Source organism: Astyanax mexicanus, chromosome 19 (assembly GCF_023375975.1).
Source record: "Astyanax mexicanus isolate ESR-SI-001 chromosome 19, AstMex3_surface, whole genome shotgun sequence".
NCBI lineage: Eukaryota > Metazoa > Chordata > Actinopteri > Characiformes > Acestrorhamphidae > Astyanax > Astyanax mexicanus.
The window spans coordinates 27,507,121-27,527,877 of NC_064426.1; the positions used below are offsets into that span (position 1 = coordinate 27,507,121).

Sequence of the window (20,757 nt, forward strand, 5' to 3'; positions counted from 1 at the left end):
AAACCCAGCTAGCTGGTTATTCAGGAAAAAAACATACCCTATGTTGCATACACGTAGTTATTGAGATACTAGGATAACAGGATATGTTATATTTTTCAGGATAACTCGCTGGTCTAAAGCTTGATTTCCTAGCAGGGAGGTTCTCTGTTGAGACCTGTTGGATACAGTATTTCTAAACTGACAGGTGTGTGTAGGCCTATAAGTGTGAGTGCCCAGGGTGGATGCCATCTAAGCATGATGTTAGTCACGGGACTATCAGCCATGTCTGTAATCCTGAATAATGTGTGGTTTATACACAGCCTAAACTGACTGGCTTCCACGGCTTAAGGCCGCCTGGCAGAATACAACGCCACGGCATTCACACATCTCGGTACAAGCCTGCAATGGGCCGTACCAAAATCAACTGTCAATTAGGGGGGATTTTCTGGGAATCATAAAACGATAAGCAGACAACCGCTGTAATAAGCTGGTTTAGTGTGTTATTTCTAGATAAGGGTGAGTAAACGACACGCGTGTACCGTGTTGTGTGTGAATCATTGCGAAAAGGTGGAAAACTCTTGGTATTTGTCGCACCTCCCCTATAAACCGTAATAGGTCACGTCCTAATGGCTGGATCATGTGACTCTCTCCAGTTCGCCATTTTTCCAGATCTCCGCCGGGTCTCTGCGCTTCGTGACCGACTCCCGCACTCGCAGCCTGGACTCTTTTAACGCCAGCGGCACTGTGGACGAGTCGCAGCCTTAAACAACATAGACACAGCATCAGCAACTAGGAGGACATTTGAGCCCTTCGCCTCCCCTCTCTCTCTATCCGTGTGGTTGGTCTGTACGGTGTCCTGAACGAGCAGGAGAATGTCCGCCGAAAGCCCCGAGTACTCCCCCTTCTTTGCGGTGATGGGCGCCTCAGCAGCGATGGTCTTCAGCGGTAAGAGGCGCCTCGTATGCGGGCAGGGTTTATTCTTTATTATCGGCTACGATAAATAAATACTCAACATTTTATTCTCTTTTATTACTTGACTAGTAATAAAAGATCGTGTTTTTTTACTGTCTCGTCGCTGTGCTGTGAATGTCATGTCGCTCTGCAGCTTGCGAGCTTTTCGTTTCTGGGGGGAAGGGAAGAGAAGGATACGGGTAGGGAAGGTTTCCATCACGGTGGGTGACGTCCCTGTTGACGTAATGCCTGTAAATTATTTATTTTATATATTTATCTTGATTTCTGGTAAAAAAAATGAGAAAATAATGTATTGTACTTTCTAAAGCACAAATAGCCGCCGCAGCGTAAGATCAAACGTAGCTAACGCTAGCTAACTAGGTTAGCCAGCCTGCGTGCGAATTTTGCCTTTGCCTTAGCCAGCGTTAGCCAGGTTAGCTAGCGCTGCGTTAACCAGCAGCTGGGCAGACTGGCGTTACGTTGCCGCGCTAGCTAATGTTAGCTTAGCTAGTTAGCTAGCGTTAGGTTGGCCAGTTATCTGCTTGGTCACGTAGCGTTAGCTAAGCTTACTAGTTACGCTAGGTTTCGCTTCATTTACGCAAGGACGTTTTCTAAAATTAGAGCCGTAAATTACCCATTAATCATTCATGAGATTGATGAAATGTGTAGTTAATTTTAAGAACGTGTAATCTAGTTAGCTATTATTTGGTCTTAACAAATAATTATATAAATAACTTAGATAGTAAATGTAACACCTTATTATATATAGCTAGCTATAATATTTTTTTTACATTAAGGCTATCTACGTTTAATGGCCGTAGCTTTAAGCTACATACACGAATGTAGCGAGCGTTAGGTAAAATTCTCACATAAAACACCCTTTTTGTTGCCTTTTAAAACAAAAAGTAGACTTTACCTATATTCAACTAAAACAGCCTTATTTGAAACAAAAAGGCTGCTGACAAGCTATTAAAACTCTTACAGCAAGGATTTTAAGATATGTCTTAAACTAACCTAGTTATGTATAACTTACGCCCCTAATAGTATTAATTAGTTATTATGTATGTATTGTGTACACAATATTATATGTAGGTTTTATAGCGTGTTAGCTAGGCGTTTTTTGCAGTTGACATCGTGTACAATGCTTGTTCTGGATGAAATAAATAAATAAATAGAATGACCCGTAAAATGTCAGCTAACGTAGTTGGCTAACGCTAGCTTAAGCTCGTTTCATCCTAGTGGGCGTATATTAATAAATATATAAAGCGTTATGTTAATTTAGAAAGATCATCAATCCGTTTGAATGCGACTCTGACTCAGCTGCTTGGCATCTCTGAACGGGTCTGCCGTCGAGTCTTGTTGGTGAAGGCTGCTGACCATTAGCTAATTAACATTAGCCAGCAGATAGATACAGTGCAGACATCGGAGGCCAATGCGACACCGTCCTCGCTAGTTTTATTGTAGCATCTGTTTTATCTTGAAACACATCTTTACATAGCGAGCATAGCTTAACTTCCCTTAACATAAAGATCGCCTGGGCTGGTTAAAAGCAGCAGGGCAGAGAAAGCTGACGGTGACTAAACGAGAGAAGGAGAGGCAGGCAATACCCCGTGGGCGGCCTCGCTCGGTGTTTTTCGGGTCTGTTCGTGCACGGCTCGCCTCGACTCGGTGATTCTGATGAATTTGACGCAGATCTTGTTCTCCATCCAGCTTGGAAGGAAGTCCCGGTTTTAGTCATGTGACTACAGGGTGGCAAAGATGTCTGTGCGATGGCCCACTGTTTTATTCCACCTTCTGACCTTGGCTTTTAATTCCTTTAAGGCAGCTTCTTTGAAATGGGTGTGTGTGCGTGCAGTCGAGCGTAGAGAAGGACAAAAGATGAAAAAGGTGTAAAGAGGATGGGCATCCTAGTAGTAGGCACCTGCTTGTTTTCACGTAGTGGTTTTAATCCCAGATATTACATTACATTACATCACAGTACATACTAGTACTGCTGTTTTTCTTCTTTTTCTTGATTGACTCCTGTCTTCTGGTCTTTGTGTTTGACACTGATCAATAATATGTTTGTGTTTTCTGTTCTCTTTTTCCTCAGCATTGGGTGCTGCCTATGGCACAGCGAAGAGTGGCACAGGCATTGCTGCCATGTCAGTGATGAGGCCGGAGCTCATCATGAAGTCCATCATCCCCGTAGTCATGGCGGGTATCATAGCCATCTACGGCTTGGTGGTGGCTGTGCTCATTGCAAACAACATTTCAGAAAAGGTTACGCTCTACAAGTAAGTCAAGCCTTTTTTATTTTCACCATTTTTATTGATTCTCTGTTCCTTGTATTCATATATTGGAGTAATGGCTTTTGGATAAGAGAGAGTGCCCAAATATGGAAAAAAGGTGTGGATGAGACCAAATTTGTAATTAATTTGAATATATGGTTCAGCAGTTGCAATGGCCTGCTTGCTCAATCTGACTACTGAGAATATTGCTGACTTGTCGTTCACACAAGTGCTGTTCTCATCAACTTCCTGCATTTGATTCTGCCCAAAACATTTTGTGGTGGTTTCATTAAAGCAACGTCAGTTTTTTGTGGCACTGACGCTGTCTTTACTTTACTGTCTTTTTTCTAAGTAAATTTAATTGTGGGCTGAATCAAAAGGTGTAATCTTAAATAGAGGTACATACAGATATTGACATTTATTGTTACTGGTTTGATGTGTGTGTGTGTGAGAGAGAGAGCGAGAGAGGGAGAGTCATAATTAACAGTGAGCTGTTTTCTTTGTTATGTAATTTTTTATTTCAGAAAATTCTTGGCTGGCTGGTGTTTGGTAGATTTTTAGGTGTAGATGAGTCCAGTTGCACACACCAGTCCTCAGGGCCCCTGTGTGGTTGTTTTTGAAAACAATTAAGATAGATAAGCCCAATTTTGTGTTTTGTTCTCTTTGACTTTGATAATAACATCTTAAATGTTCCTCTTTTGTCCTCCCTTACTCTTGCAGGAGCTTTCTTCACCTGGGTGCAGGACTGAGTGTGGGCCTGAGTGGCCTTGCTGCTGGCTTTGCCATTGGTATTGTGGGAGATGCAGGAGTCAGGGGCACAGCCCAGCAGCCTCGCCTCTTTGTGGGCATGATCCTCATTCTGATCTTCGCTGAAGTGTTGGGGCTGTACGGGCTTATTGTTGCCCTTATTCTCTCCACCAAGTAAAATATTACCTAAAATATTAATTATTATTATTATTATTGTTATTATAATACAGACAACCACCCACTACAAACACACACCAACTCAGACATCCACCTAATGAAACACATTGAGTAACTACAACACAAGAATCGAAGAGAGGGGAGTGTGTATGTATGTAAGTGTGCGTATGTATGTAAGTATGTATGTGTGTGTGTGGTGGGCAAGTAATTGTCTGTGCGAACTCTCCTCTCTGTGTGTATTATAGTAGCCTGATATGCGTCCCCTTGTAAATGCGCTGTGTAGCCTGTGCTCTTGTCTTGTTGGTGTTTAGGTAGATTCCTTGACCCCCCCCCCTACCACTACACTTCTTTGTTTGTGTTTTTATTTTGTCATTTTTCCTCATGTTTAAACGAATCATTTTTGTTTTGCTCTTTTTTTTTTTTTGCCTTTTTTTCAATTTTGGGACCATTTTTGATTACTACACCGATGTTGAGGACCTAACTGTAAAGAAAAGAAGCATATTTTTTTTTTTGTTTTTCACCAATTTATTTATGAAGATTTTGAGATGTTCATGAAACTGTTTAAATCGATCAAAGTCTTTATTGAAATCCCAATGATCTATATATATAAATACATGTATCAGAAATATATATCTGTATAGGTAGGTCAATTGCACTGTGGGTAATTTGTGCTTGGAGTTCCTCTGGATGTAATCATTGGTTACCATGGAGATCTGTTTGTTTCAAGATATTGGTGTGGAAGTTTACAGAGCGTGCAGTCGTGAGTGTATGCACGCATACGTTTGTGAGTGTGAATGTGTATGTTTTAATTCTAAGGTGACATTCTTTAAACATGTGTAGCGTTATACCTGTAGTTACTACTGTTTTCTGGTTGCATTGATGGGTGAACACCAGCCCAGCCCGTCCTGTTTCCAAATAAAATTTCCTCAACTTCCTCCTCTCTTTGAGTTGTTTATTTATTTATGTTTATATATATTTTTTATATATATATATTTAAGTACTACAAATATCACTCATTTAGAATAACAGAAGTAAAGCTACAGTACACAATTGCTGACATTCAATAAACAGTGAGATATATTTAATTTAAAACCTTTTTTTTTCACCTGCATACTTCCATACTCCAGCCTCTCACTGAGGCAAAAGAGGAAGAGATTGTGCTTAGGGTGTGCTGGTTGAGGGATTAGTCCCCAGGTTACCATCTGTCTATCACAATTTCTGTGCTTCTCAACAGAACCCACCACACTGCACCTCCCCACCCTACAGTTTCATGATTCTGCCGGCCACAGGGTGTGCCGTAGAGCACTGGAACCATGCTCATATAGCCTCATATGTAAAAGGTTCAGCAAAGTTAATGCTATGGATTTGAGTCTAATCTTACAGAAGTTGTGCTGTAATCATCAAAATCCTGTGCAGATCTTAATGCCTTAAAGGCCTTCTAAATACAGCACTATATGCAATATTCTAATTCATACATTTGAGCTCAAGGGATTCAATATGCAGCAGTCTTCTGGAAAGGGTTTAGGCCTAGTCATAGACTATATTTTCCCTTCAGTAGAGAAAATGTAGTCCAAGACTACTGCCCCTAGAACTGTGTGTGTGTCAGCTGGTACAGTGTTCAGTCATTGTTTAAGTATAGAAAGGTGTACCATGCAAGGTCATGTGATTTACTGGGGTGGGGGTGGGGGGAAGAGTTGAGCCTAGGGTGCCTAAATCTGTAGACTAATGCTATAATCAGCCGAAATGGGTTCAGGTCTTAAAATCAAGGAATTGACAAAAAGTCTAGAAAAAATATACTGGTAGCTGTATTTAACAGTTAATACTTCATGGCCAAGTAACAAGTACGCCATATGGATACAAGTATTAAACACCTGCTTATTCACTGTTCACAAATTATATAACTAATGTCCACCTCTGCTTACAGTACAATATCAAAGGTCACATAATGTTACCTAAATTAATCACCTACCCAGTGGTTGAATCAGGACTGCTATTGTCAGAGTTTAGACAACAGTTGTGACTGATGGGATCTAAGTACAGAAGCTAAGACTAGGCAGGATCCTGGCCAATTATAGATCATGATCAGTAATAGCTTATGCAAATCAATAATGTAGAGTAATATGCCATGATGACCATTTTCTTTCTAGGTCATTCAGACAGCTGAGAAATAAACCTTTCCTTCAAACATCACATACAAAAACATTTCTATAAATTACTAGAACTCAGTAGTACACAAATGGGAGTTCAAAGTTGTGGGAGAAACTACCAAGATGGTAGCAACCCTGTCCTGCTGTAGATAAGATTGGACACCCCTGCTGGAGGATGACTAATGAAAAGCAATTTGATCAGCTACACATTTGCTAAATATAGTATGAGAATCATAGCAACATTGGAGCTGGCAGCATGCAGGGGGTTATAAAACATCTACAAGGGAAATTATCTAATGACATTTATTATCTAAAATATACTGTGAACATGTACACTGGTAAAAGTATAAATAATTTTAGGGATTAGAACTGTCTAGGAAAGTTTTAAGGTACTTTTAAAAACTTTTAAGAAGCTTAAGCTTAAGCTTCAAGGAACATTTTATTCCAAAAACCTTTTACTGAAGATACTTCAAATCATCGTAGGGTGTTCCTTAACAGTTTCAAATTGAAGAACCCATAGAAGTTCCTCAAGGAACTTATAACTTCACCAAATCTGAAAAAAGTGTTGTTTAGGTACTGTTGTGAATTACAACATCCTGCATGAATGTCTCCACAATTACTGTATTTTTTTTTTTATGTTTTAAGCCAAAACCTAATCTTGTAACCCAGTGTATCAGGCAACATACACTGCTAAAAGTATATGTTCCTTGAGGGTCTTTTAGGGGTTTTAAGTTGAGGTGCCTTCAGAAATCTTCAGGAAACATTTTTCTTCTTAAAATCTTTTATGAAGTTTCCTATAAGCGCCTATTTTTTGTATATTACTAAACTTGGGTATTATGTAAAACATTCAGCAAAACTTAAGTAGAAATGGCCTTTTCAGACCTCTTAAAAACTGTGTGGGTGTGGTCATAATATTTCAATGAATGTGAATAACTAACAGCTGTTTTTCACTGTTACATTGGCAACCATCTACCACCACAGAGTCCACAGGAGAGCTGCATCCATCCTCAAAGACTCCACCCATCCCCAGCATGGACTGTTCACACTTCTGCCCTCAGGCCAGAGGTACAGAAGTGTAAAATGCAAGACCACCAGGTTAAAGAACAGTTTCTTCCCCACGGCCATCAGACTCTTGAACACACCTAAGGAATGACCCTGCCTTCAGACTCTAAACACACCTCAGGTATAACCCTGCGATCAGACTCTTGAACACAACTCAGGAATAACCCTGCACTTTACTTCAACATGTTTACATTGCAGCCGTCACTTTACTGTTAATCTTTTTTTAATATATAAAGTTAATGTCCATAACTGCATTATTTCGCACTTGCACTTTTTTATACATTTCTTTGCTTAAGTAACTTTTATTTTTTTATGTCTTTGACAATTAGTTTAATATTTATAACCTTATTGTATTTTTTTGCACTTTTTCTATCTTCTATTTGGCATTCTTGGCGAAGAGCAAAGAAAGAATTTCATTGTACACTGAAACCCGTTTCTGTACTGTACATATGACAATAAACTCTTTGAATCTTGTAACACACACATTCTTATTAAGAATAACTTGATCTGTGTGCGAATGGCTCACTCATGAACTATTTTATTTACAATACACTAACTAGGAAAGGACCAAAAAGCAAACCCTCTTTGCTTGTGCCACTCTGCAGATGTCTGACCCAACCCCATCACATTGCATTATGATATACGAATAAAATTCTAGCGTACATCATCTGTACACTTCATTTTGCAATGCATTATTGTTATTTGATAGTGAACTATATAGGAAATCAAATGTACTGCTGACATTTTGTACAACACTATAGTATACCTGACACACCTTATAGTGCTTTATTTCTGTAACAGGGAGCAATTCCAAAATCTAGTTTTGGTAAATATTTGGATAGTTTGCTTATTAGCTTTCTAAGATGGTTGCTAAGTGACAGCTCACTAGCTTGCAGTTTCCAGTTGCTCAGAAGAGAGTTGGCCAGGGTTCTTCTGGGATTTATACATTTAACAGTGTGTGACATTTTGAACAATTGAACAACAAAAGTGGTCATTACTGTTTATATTGAGACTTTGTAATCAACTTTTTTTTAAAATCTACAATACTATATCAAATTAACATGGTGGATTCAACAGGAAAAAAGAGGGTTGTCTGTGGTTATCGGAATAGGGAAGGTAAAAAAACATTTCCAACATAAACACAAACAAGCTTGGCTTTCTGGCCGTTGATTAAAGGCAGAGTAAAACTAGTCCTACAAGGTCTTACATAATTCCCCAAACATGGTTTAAAAGCACTGATCTTAGTAATGACAGATGTAGCAAGAAACTTATCTGATCTTTGGTTAATTGAATACTTGGGATGTACTCAAACTTTACTGTCTTAGAAATTAAACCCTGGATATACAAAGAATTCAAGATATTTAATCCCATAGTTACTAAAATATTTAGATTGGATATAGATTATAGCTCATCCCATAGAATATATACATATCAATTATATAGATTAGCGTGTAAGACTGGTGGTAGAGAACATGCCAAGATCCATGGAAACTGTTACTAAAAAAAACAGGGTTATTCCACCAAATATTGATTTCTAAACTCTCAAAACTTAAAGAATATGAACTTGTTTTCTTTGCGTTATTTGAGGTCTAAAAGATCTGCATCTTTTTGTTATTTCAGCCATTTCTCATTTTCTGCAAATAAATTCTCTAAATGACAATATTTTAATTTGGAATATGGGAGAAATGTCCTTGTTTATAGAATAAAACAACAATGTTAATTTTACTCAAACATATAAGTTACCTATAAATAGGTCTCCTATTTTTTTCCCAGAGCTGTGTACATGTATGGGATTTTTTTATACTGTTCTTTATTTGATGCTGCATGTAATAGTTGATGTTGAATTAGTATTCTAATTTGTAATATATAATATATATAATGTGTAATATATCAATTATATATAATATATTATGTAATATATATTATATAAAGATTTAGGGTAGAGAAAGATCTTGCATCATGCCACACTTACTGCTACAGGGAGTGGCACATGAGCTTCTCTCGCTTTAAGAGAAGCGGACCAGAGAGAGAGAGAGATGGCACCGTTAAAATAATAAATTATATGCATAACCAAAGCGATCAGCTGCTAAAATAAAGCCTGGTGCTAAAATCCCTTTATTGATTAGCTCAGTAATATCATACAAATCGATTGTGGGTCAGTCAGCACCGCTCGACCCCATTCCATTCCTCTGCCTCCTTCCTTCCCCACAGCCCCCGGCTCGGTTTCCACCCAGCATCGCCGAGAAGAAGCTGAAGGAGAGAGAGGAGACCCACCAGACTGCTCTAACGACCAACCTTGAGACCAACGTGCCTTTAAGTGACAACACACTCTAAGAAAGCTCTAAAATCAACCCCACCCGTTCAGCCGGGAGGCCAATCCCAATCCGCTCCCCGGCCTGCGCGGGAGAGGGGGCCGGATTCCGGTCCTGTATTGTTTACGTCCGCGGCCAAAAGTAGGTCATAGAAAGAGTGTGACAGCTAGTGACGGGGAGGCGGACTTGAAGGATTTTACAGAAGCGCGGGTTTGAGCTGCACTCGGTCTGTTTTTATGTTAAAACACTTTTTACTTACTAAGAAGAAGCTCAGAGGACTGCTAGGCGACCTCTACACTGCTGGTAGGTTAAATGAGGAATGAGCGTTAGCCTGCTAGTGCTAACGCTAATGCTAACGCTAACGTAGCTAGGCTATCTTAGCGCAGTGGATAACTGGCTAACGTTACCTAGGAAATGTTTGGGAAAGCTATTTAACTAGCGTTAGCTTAGCCATGATATCTTCAGCACCCAGAATGCGCAGTTGCTATGCAGACTATTTAAAAGTAGTTTTCTACACAGCTATTTAGCCATTTTATTTTCATAATGCTTATTTTAAACGTTTAGAATAGCGACAGGAGGCAAAAAGCCTTAACAGGGCTTAGCTAGCTTAGCTAAGTTACTCCGGGAAGGCCAAAAACAGCGATACTCTTCTGATACTCGCCTGAATTGTAGTTTAAGCAGTTTAAGTTTAACTAATGTGGGAGCCCATTACACTAACATAGTTTACAAGTTCTAACTCAGTTTTCACTAGCAAAATATTATTTGAAATGGTAATAGTTAATAGAGAGATCTAGATGCATATATTGTAATGCCACTCTGACTAACTCTGTTAGCAGAATAAACTAACGTTACATACGCTTAAAGGAGAACGGTGTCAAATTGATTTTTGGTGTAGTAAACCATAATAAAGAGTATTAACCTTTGTTTGAAGAAACTTCAAAAAATTCCTGGATCTCAGAAGGCTGAGGGAGAATGGAGGTGGAATATTCAATAAAGTTTAGTAGTCTTTATAATGTTTTACTACACCAAAATAAATTGGAACGTTACAGTTTTCCTTAAACGTAATTGGGTTAACTAATTCTGACTGGTCACATGTCTTTCGATATTAATCTACAATGTAGAAAAAAATGGAATGACAAGGTGTGTCAAAACTTTTGACAGGTGCTGTATTATTAAATTAAATTGCACTTCACAGGTGCTGGCTGAGACCATTACACAGTTTTTATTCCTCAATTGAAATAAGTAGCGACTGAAGAATAAAAAAAAGCGTCTGAAGAATTAAAAAAAAAAACGAAGTTTCTGTTCTCAGCAGGTTAAACAGCTGCTGCAAGTTGAGACATTAGACCACTGTTGCCCTTTTCAACAAGATAACACGGGCCGACTGGATTTATTACATTTAGCCAGTGCACGAGTTTGTTTTGCATGTTGTTTGTTTTGCATGTATGAGGGATTTACCTTGTCACACATGCCAACATATTTTATGTATGTAGCCATATTTAACTTCCTGAGTGCTGGACTTTTGCTTGGTGTGCATTCTTAATTTCTCCTATCTATTTGGTATTAAAAGGCCCTAACAATTATAAAAACTAAACTTTGTAATTTTTTTAAGCAGTGCCATCATATGGGGACAGAAGTTTTTTTTTTTTTTTTTTACATTTAAAATGATCTTTGCCATTTGGGATCAGGAGGACCCAATTAGTCTAACAAAATTGTAGCTTTCTACAGTAAGTAAAAAAAATGTTTCAATCATAAAATTATATGAGAATTTTTATGAAGCCCATATTTCTTTGAATGGGATTCCCACCATCTTGTTTGTTTTTTAGTCAATTAAATGTAATTTTGTCATGTGACTGTGAGACAGTACGGGCTGTCTCTCAATATAAAGCCAAAGGGTCAACTTTTTGAAAAATTAAGTATCATGTGCAGAGCAGCAGAAATGTAATGTCCCCATATGAGGACACAGGGTCTCAAAAGGTTAAATATCTACTAAATACATGGCCTGGGGCCATTCACACTTTCAGTTTCCTCATTTTGCACAGGTGCTTGCCTCTCAGTATTGTATCAGGCGTGTTATAATGGTAAGCAAAACAAAATTGAGCAAAGACAGTTAAACCCCACAACTAACTTGCTCTCCACACCATCCTAACAAGGTCTTAAGAAGCTGTTAATTACATGCATGAGGCTTTTTAGGTTTACATGTCTGAAAAGGCTGATGATCTGTGTTTGACTTGGTCCTAGTTTTGGTGGCCTTTGGCTGGCATGTCCAGGCGCAGCAGGAACAGTCGGGCGTGGCGCTACGTGTGGAGTGGAATTCGGCGTGATGCGGATGCAAGAGCTCTGGTGCTGGCCTCAGAAAGTGAGGAGTGGGGCTATGATCGCCTACAGGTGTGTGTTTATCTGGCTGTTTGAGTGTATTGGTTTTTTTTTTGCATGTGTGTGTCTCCAAGCAGTGCCACATGTTGAAGTGTTAACAATTTACAATTATTTTTCCCATAATTTTAGGTTTGTTTCAAATGCACCTATACAACACTAATTATATACTACATACATACTTTAGCTGGGGCACCACTCCAACAATGCCCCAAGTAAACAAGCCCTAGACTCTATAAGTAACAGCAGATGCTCACACTACTCAAAGTCTCAGAGTTCACACTTGTGGTTTTATGTGCTTCTTATATGTTCACAAGATCTAAACATAAGATAAACACACCCTTTCCTGGACACTGTGTTGAGTCTTGGTTTATGCAGACCCAAATTCAGTGTGCTGGTGATGTTTTGATACGTTCTAAGAAGTAAAATTAATTTGCTGAATGTTAAAGAAAGAACACAGTATCTGGAAACTCTGACAAGTCTAAAAAAAGGCTGAGCGATATGATTATAACTTCTGTCTTAATATGCTTTAGAGAAATTGCAATATGCAAAAAGTGTAATATTAAAGTATTATTATTATTTAATATTATTATATTATTTAATATAATAATATTTATTAAAATATCTAACTATGTCTGTGAGTGCAATGTTATCTCTCGGGAAACCAAACCATCCATACACACAATGTTTATACCTTTTTATTAACTACATATTTCCCAGCCCTAACCTAAAAGTCTAATAAGTGCTATTACACTTTTTTTAATTCAGATATTTGTCACATTATTGTCCACTTAAGAAAAAACAAACTGCAAATGTCTACTTAGCAACAAGCCATCAGTTATTTGAAACTAGGGGCCATGTATAGCATAGACTCCTCCCCTTGCCATGTTTCACACTAATAAGCTAAATGACACTGTGATGTGCATTGAATCTGTATAGACCAGTCTTTACCCAACATAGTTCTGAAGTTCTCCTTTCTCTGTATATATGTTGGTGGTTTGCCTGCTCTAACTAATCAGCTAATTAGCAGACATGCCCTGAGTTAATATTGTTATATCAGAGCAGAAAAACAAGTGTGCAGGACAGATGTGGGATCCCTGTTATAGAGACACAATCTCCCCTCTCTCAAAACCCATTTAAAAGACTCTTAAACTGTGTTGTCAGACGTGCCTGTTAATAATGATCCCTACAGCATGAAATGCTAAGTGCTGTACAAAAATACAGTCTTGTGACCTTTTTTTCTCACGCTAAACCTGAAAACTTAACAACAAAAAAATGCCTCACATGCTTTTGTGGACATGTGTACTTGCACTTAGTCAAGCTAGATTAATGTTCTTGTTTTTTCTTTAGAATTATGTGCAAAATACACTTGTAGTGAAAAAAACGAATCTGCACAAGCAAAATCAACTAAGAATTGTCCGTAACTAGCAATTGCGGTATTAATCCAGTCTTTTGTTGAATTTATTTGTGGTTACTTTAAAAAAAAACAGTTTAATCACAAGTCAGCTTTATAGTAATTGATATTTTATTTTTTGCCAATGGATTTTTTGTCAAAGAATTTGTTTTTTGTTTATTATTTTATTTGTCATAGAATAATTTTGGTGTCAAATCTTGTAACACTGCTTCTGACATTTGAGTTAAAATACAGCTTTCTACAGTAATAATGGTACAATGGATCAGTGTTGTTGTTTTTTAAGCACTGCCTGTTTTCATTTGTCACACTAATAAAAGTAATCATGATTTAATTGAAATATTTTCCATGTTACCCACCCATACCCACATCTCTAAATGAGAGTTTGTGTTCTGCAGTACAGTGACTCAGACTCAGAAGCCGAGTATTCTGCCATCGTGCCGTCAGTGCCAAGTGCAGTGCCAGTAACCGGAGAGTCATACTGCAGCTGCGATTCGCAAATGGAACCCAGCTGCAACCCACGTCTGCGCAGTTACACACGCTTAAGGGACTGCCACTGTGGCGAGGATGACCAGGGTAAGAGTGCTCCAACTGGCTGGCTTCTTTTCTGCACCTGCATTTCCTCTACTTAGCGCGGTCCTTTAATTGATTTAACTGTAACCCAATGAATCTCTGGTTGGCTGTGCTGTGTGATGGTGTGCATGTGCCAGAGTTTGACTGGGTGTGGGACGAGGGCAGTCGGTCAGCGGCCACACTGCTGAGCTGCGAGAACCGAAAGGTGAGCTTCCATTCGGAGTACAGCTGTGGCACGGCGGCCATCCGCGGGTCCAAAGAGCTTTCGGAGGGGCAGCACTTCTGGGAAATCAAAATGACCTCACCAGTCTACGGCACGGATATGGTAAGGTCTGCATGAGTGCCTGCTTGGTTTAGTGAATGAAAGTAGTTTAATATTAATAATCTATTATGGGAAATTAGTAGTAGCTGTAATTTTGAACAATTTTGTCTGTATTTTTTCAGTTTAAGGCTATTGTTTGATAATTTTTTATGTTATATTACTTATCAGCTACGTTGATAGAACTGTAGTCCAAACCAAACCAAAGGCTTAAGACAATAAATATGTCTTGTTATTCAGTTGTTAATCTGAATGCAGAAAATTTTGTGAATATTTGGTATTGAATATTTTTCTTTTTTTACATATTGTATGGAGTCCCACAGTTCTATTTTAGGGCCTATAAAACTGATGTTAAATATGGCTGCAGTGTAGTTATAAAAGTGAAAATCTGAAGTTCCTGCTTACATAAATACTTTGGAGAGTTAATTACATGCAATGTAAAGAGGAAATTGTGTAAAATTGTTATTAAAAAATAAGCCATGTGTTGGGTAATATAAGATACACCCATGTAATATTTTAAAAAAAAAGGACACGTATTGATTGACAGTCATTTACTTTACAGTAAATGACATATTTGCTCTTTAAGGCTTGCTATATTAGAAGCTGACAACCAAAATGTAAATTGCATTACAATAAGCATCTTGTGTTCATTTTGTAGATGGTTGGGATTGGCACATCAGATGTGAATCTGGACAAATACAGACACACGTTTTGCAGCTTACTGGGCAAAGATGAAGACAGCTGGGGACTGTCTTATACAGGTATATATACTTCAAAATTAAATGCTTATTGTCACTCAAAAAAAACTTTTTTTTTTTACAATATACTGTAAGTACTTACAGCTTTTTATAACATATTGTAAAATATGGATTGTGTTTTTAGGATTGCTACATCACAATGGTGACAAAATGAGCTTCTCATCAAGATTTGGTCAGGGATCAATCATAGGAGTTCACCTAGACACCTGGCATGGGACGCTTACATTCTTTAAAAACCGCAAATGCATTGGTAAGAGCTGCTTCACACACCTAAAACACTACTGACATTCTTGCCTAAATGTACCTAAAACATAATTAAAACTTACTTAAACAATAAATGGCACATAAAAGCAGATAATGGATTATATATAATTAATGTTACATGCTTTTGAGGTTAACATAAAACTGTTTATTTTGCCATATATTTAATTTCTTAAATCTGTATTTGTATTATTAGAATTACTACTGGTAGTGTCAAAAGTAGTTTATTAGCAAAAGTATGTTAAATATTACTTGTTGACAAGAAAAGAAGTTGAGTGGTATTGTTTTGAATGTAGCAAAACTTGACTAGAAGGTTCAGACCAGGGCACACATTCTTTAGTTGTGACATACCAGTTGAGCATGAGAATCTTAGTATTTTTTTAAACCTTATCTGAACCTCTCTGAACTCTAAAATGGTTAAACCATTATGTATGTAATTCCACATACCCTTGAATATCTAAACATTTTAATATTCAAACTTGTTTTTTTAGATATAGTATTTAAATCATAGGTGTGAATTAGTACATCTAGTAATCATGTAAATCCAGTTGATCTTGGTAGACTTTTATATGCTCATTTCATCCACGTTTATAGAGGTCATAAAAAATGTAACCGTAGGTTTTTCAAAAAAGAATAAGAACCCAGCTATGTGCTGATTGTGAGGATTTATTTTTGTGTGCAGGGTTCTCACATGTCCTTGAGAATCTGGACAAACTGGAAATTTAAAAAGTTGTTTTTCAGTTGTAAAAACACCTGAAAAATGAGAAAATTGCTAAAGTGCTCTAAAATTATTGCTGAGATTCTGAAAAGGTTGAGCTGTTATTACATGGAGACTGTCAGGTGGACTAATGTAGAGGAATTTGCATCTTTTGGTAGAAGAGATTTGTACATGGAAATAAGTTTTAAATAATACATCCAATAACCATGTGTCTAAAACCAGTATTATTAGAAAGATTTTACTATGCTGCACATCTCTTAATTAATCTGTTCAGTCATATAAAATGTCCTACAATGTATTTTCTTAGAAACCGTGGAAACCCTTTCTCTTTTTATCATTCTCTTATTGAAGCAGCAGTCATTAAGACAGATGTATGTGAGTGGAGCTAACCTAGCTGCTGGTTAACTTGTTAACTTTGGGGTATTGTATGTCTTCAGAAAGGGGGCAGGTGGTTCAGCAATCATTTAATATTGCCGATTCCTCAATTCCTCCGGGATATATATAAATATTTTCCTGTTCCACCTTAAATGCTCAGCCTCTGCTGTCTGTTGCATCATTTAAGGTGGAACAGGAAAGTTAGCTTGCTACAGACTTTTAAATGCTTATTACTCCATAAAACATTGGAACTACACATTAAACTATGGTAATACAGTGGTAACCATAATTTTTAACAAGAAAAATTTATTTGGTGGCTTGTGCATCTCATAACCCTCTGTTTTTAATGTGCCTCTGAAAAATCTCTGGTTAAACACTTCCCCTACTTCTCCAGCCTAACAAGAATCAGGACACCCTACCCCTAGACAAGGAGGTGCAAAACAGAGGGATAGGACCAAAGAGTAAAATGGGATTCAGCCTAATTTCTATACATAAACTCTTCCACATGCTCGGTGTAATTACACATTCTCACCAGAGAGGTCTCTAAATCCCCAAATCTCCTAAACTTACAGACTGTTGCTTATTATACTTGTTCATGTTACAGGTGTAGCTGCGACGGAACTTCAGAACAAGCGTGTGTATCCCATGGCGTGTTCCACCGCTGCCAAGAGCAGCATGAAGGTGATCCGCTCGGTCTCTGCCCCCACCTCTCTCCAGTACCTCTGCTGCTGGCGTCTGCGCAAGCTCCTCCCCTCCGGAGCCGACGCCCTCGGCGTGCTTCCCCTTCCACCCGGACTCAGACACCTCCTGCACTCCAAACTCGGCTGGGTGCTAAGCCTGGACCACTCGCATCCACATACAAACTCGAGCACACACACACCACCTGGGCCCTCGTCGGGAAGCGACTCAGAAGGCTGTGCCTCGGACCCTGAGGCCTGCCAGAGGAAACGCTGCCGCTGGACCTGAAACACTGCTTCTGTTACAAACACACATATACAGACATACACACGCTGTCTCTCTCTCACTTAATACATGGTCAATCTGTCCCAATGTATGTATTTTTTATTATTATAAAAATTATGAGGCTGTCACTCAAAGTCAATTAATGGAGTTGACTGAAAAGGAACTAAAGAGAGTGAACTGACTTTCCTTTCTGCTGACTTTCCTTTTCTCTCTGCCATTGCTTGGGACAGAAAGTACAAGTGCTACACACAACTCTATGCTATTACTGGCTTAGATCATCTCAGTATTCTCTCTATCAGTAACTGTCAGTATCCGTATACATGAGAGCTTGGATCTATAGCATCAGAATGAGTAAAACGGATGCTTAGAATGGACTATGTGTAGAACAAGGTAGATTAGTGATCAATCAGACACTCCTTAGTACAGCGTTATGATGCCAGACATTGAAACTAATGCTTTTTTGATGGAACAAGTTCTAAAGGAAGGTGCTAAATGTGAGAAGAACAACTATAGCAATTGTCACAATTTTCTTGGAAATGTTTGTGCCGTTCACTGGCACTGGATGTCGTGATGTGACCTGGACCAGATCAACTGACATTTACGTTTTTCTATGCTAATCTCTTTGACACAGCACAGTACATACACTCTTAAATATATAGGGGCAAAAAATGTTTCATAGAAAAAAAAACACTTTGAAAAAGCTTTACATTGGTAAAGAATCTATGTACACCGTGTAAAGGCTACACTATAATTTCAAAGGGGTATTGCCAATAGAATAACTCTCTAATCTGTAAGGTGGGGATCATTGACCTCACTTAGGCTCACTGTTGTCACTGAATACAATCAAATCCTCACAGCACATTTTCAAAAAAACTTACAAATCCCTTCCTGGACAGTAGTGACCGTTTTCTAGTACTCTGAACACAGTGAATGAGCAGGTGTCCCAATACTTTTGTCCCTATATGGTGTGCTTCAAGTCTTTAGAAATGCTTTTCACACTTTTCACACCATCATCTGTGTTGCATACATTTCTTTAGTTCTTTATGGAATCAAAATTGGTTCTTCTAATATATGATAATTTGCAGCTCCAATATTTTTAAGACTGTATGTATCTAAATTACAACCAGGCTGTGCCCTGTCCATCCTGTCCCGTTCCTCATTTAATGTGAGCTTTTAAAGTTGCTGTCATGCCTCAAACATCCTGCTCTGCATACCTTTGTCCAGCCAATCAGTGAATGTATTGATGGTGTTTATGGGTGTGGTCTGTTGCTGGGTGGTGGGAGATGTCCTTCCTAAATCCTTTGGTTTCTGTATTGTATCCGTGTAGGTGTACGCCCCTGGTAACTGTATCCTAATGTGTAAAACATTAGCATCAAGCATCTGCATGCAGGAGGTTTTCTTTGTTCACTGGTTGCCGATATACTTAGTATACTAAACATTGAGTTTGTGAGGAGCGTAGGGGGGGTCTGTTCTCGCTCTCTTGGACAACAATAAGTGTGTTCTACATGCACTTCATAATCCAATAATAAACTAAAAGTATTAGTAACAGATTACTGAAAACTCAGATGTTTTGAAGTAATCAGATTATGAAATGCATGTATATGCACTCAATGTTACCATGGCTACGCAGAAGCAGACATGCTATAGTTGCCAGATAGTTTTTGATTTAAACAAGTGGTAGCATGGGTGACTATGGTCCAACCCTGCCACAATTCAGGTTGTAGCAGGGTTTCTAAAGAAGCTGGGATGCTCTCTTGACTGCAACAGGCATTATAAAAAATACAGTAAATAAATACTGTATTATATTAAGAATTATAATAATGAATATAATACTGTTTTCAAGAGAATGTCTTCTAGTCTGGATTTCTCTGTTGCTATCTGGGTGGCACCTCACCCTCACATTCAACAAGCACTTTGTTGGCAGTTTTAGCAAACTCATGATGTAGACCAGCAGATGGACAGTGTCAGTGTCCATCCTTGCAACAACACTGAACAGTTTGGTCTGTTAAAGTGTACTGTCCTTCTTACAAGCATACTCCTTTCTTCATTTTTACATCTCTCTGTGAGGGGCGTATTTAACCAGTATGGAGGTCTAAGTGTGGTATAGGTTTTGTAAATCACAGTAAAAAAAAAAAAAAGTTATGCATTAAAGCACTTTGTTTCTGCTTGTTGTATGTATATAGAAATACATACAGATCCTCTATGCTGTGTTCTGTACATATTGTATGTATGATCGTTTTTCTCTTTTATCTGTCTCTATTTACTATATGTCAAGCATGGCCTTTTACCTGAATTATGATTAAAGTACTTTAAGGAAGAAAATCATATATGCAGAGAATAATAGACTGGAGATGTAGGTTGCTGTTTTTTATCATAATAAATGAATAAAATAAGTTGCAGCTACTTGTATGTACAACAGTGTAGGTTTGTGGGTAGGTGTTGTGTGCTTTGACTTTCTTTGCACATAAAAAAATATATTTTAAAGGCTTTTTTCTTCTGACGTACACATACATGGTCATTTCAGATGGAAATAAAACCACAGAGGACCCCCATAAAAGAGAAAGTTACCCCAGGACCCCTGAGAAACTAATCCCATCCGGATAGGGCTTACCTGGACAACAGCTGCTCCTTTTTAATATGTTTTGGGTGAACTCTTACCTTTTTTCCCCCTCAGTTTATCCTTTCAGCAAAATTTGCACCTAAATTATTCATACACAGACCCATTGGATTAATTTACATGTTTGTAATTAGATATAATTATTAAATTAAACCATTACTCTAACAACTAATGCTAAGTATATTTTTATTATCAATAGAATTTGTCACATAAAAAAGTAGGCCTTAATAGCTTTATTTAATAATTTATTTATTTTTGCTCTATATTTTTGGGCGAAGGAAAACAAAGAATAACTGCGTGATTTGGCTGCTGAGTCCCAAATGTGCAGCAGCGGCAGATCAAGGATTTTTGGAGTAAAGGGCCATTAAGGGCCCAAGCATTATTTGAGCAGTCACACCATGTTCAATCAATTTAATGTGATTTAAAAAAACTTACACTAACATTTTTGCTGTTAATTTTGTGGAAAATACACAAAAATAAAAACAGCAATGAAAATTATAGTAAATATATATTTTCCAAATATACTTGGTTAGTTTATTCTTTGCAGTTATATACAAAATGTGTGGATTTTGCCCGTCTTTGCTTTCATTTCTGTGTTTTTGTTGCTAAAGTCTTTTGCCTTTGGAATTTCTCAGATTTTATATTGTTCTGTAAAACCATTGGAACTCCTTAACAATTGTACATGTATTTTTACTGTTCATAGACAAAATACTCAAAATTACTCTCACAGCATGTGAGAAAATCCAG

General features: G+C 37.9%; 2 protein-coding genes across 3 annotated transcripts; both read left to right on the forward strand.

The window, feature by feature from the left end:
• Nucleotides 1-622: 622 nt before the first annotated feature.
• atp6v0ca (ATPase H+ transporting V0 subunit ca) lies at nt 623-5,058 on the forward strand. The gene is made up of 3 exons (XM_007256298.3): nt 623-924; nt 3,023-3,206; nt 3,921-5,058. The coding sequence occupies exons 1-3, from the start codon at nt 852-854 to the stop codon at nt 4,123-4,125; spliced, it is 462 nt and encodes a 153-aa protein (XP_007256360.1). The 5' UTR covers nt 623-851; the 3' UTR covers nt 4,126-5,058.
• Nucleotides 5,059-9,378: 4,320 nt separating this feature from the next.
• Nucleotides 9,379-18,726, forward strand: spsb3a (splA/ryanodine receptor domain and SOCS box containing 3a). 2 transcript variants are annotated; one of them, XM_049468003.1, is made up of 7 exons: nt 9,379-9,948; nt 11,884-12,030; nt 13,830-14,002; nt 14,137-14,324; nt 14,977-15,079; nt 15,201-15,326; nt 17,035-18,726. In XM_049468003.1, the coding sequence occupies exons 2-7, from the start codon at nt 11,966-11,968 to the stop codon at nt 17,394-17,396; spliced, it is 1,017 nt and encodes a 338-aa protein (XP_049323960.1). In that variant the 5' UTR covers nt 9,379-9,948; nt 11,884-11,965; the 3' UTR covers nt 17,397-18,726. The 2 variants fall into 2 exon arrangements, with proteins under 2 accessions (XP_049323960.1, XP_007256361.3); XM_007256299.4 differs by having other exon boundaries at nt 9,383-9,948; nt 13,825-14,002.
• The last annotated feature ends 2,031 nt before the right edge of the window (nt 18,727-20,757 follow it).

Excerpts from the sequence above, each read along its gene's own strand:
- atp6v0ca (XM_007256298.3), top strand. The coding sequence starts at position 852 with ATGTCCGCCGAAAGCCCCGAGTACTCCCCCTTCTTTGCGGTGATGGGC. Across the intron at positions 925-3,022 it reads AGCAGCGATGGTCTTCAGCG|CATTGGGTGCTGCCTATGGC; the intron begins GTAAGAGGCGCC and ends CTTTTTCCTCAG. Across the intron at positions 3,207-3,920 it reads GAAAAGGTTACGCTCTACAA|GAGCTTTCTTCACCTGGGTG; the intron begins GTAAGTCAAGCC and ends TTACTCTTGCAG.
- spsb3a (XM_007256299.4), top strand. The coding sequence starts at position 11,905 with ATGTCCAGGCGCAGCAGGAACAGTCGGGCGTGGCGCTACGTGTGGAGT. Across the intron at positions 14,003-14,136 it reads CTGTGGCGAGGATGACCAGG|AGTTTGACTGGGTGTGGGAC; the intron begins GTAAGAGTGCTC and ends TGCATGTGCCAG. Across the intron at positions 15,080-15,200 it reads CTGGGGACTGTCTTATACAG|GATTGCTACATCACAATGGT; the intron begins GTATATATACTT and ends TTGTGTTTTTAG.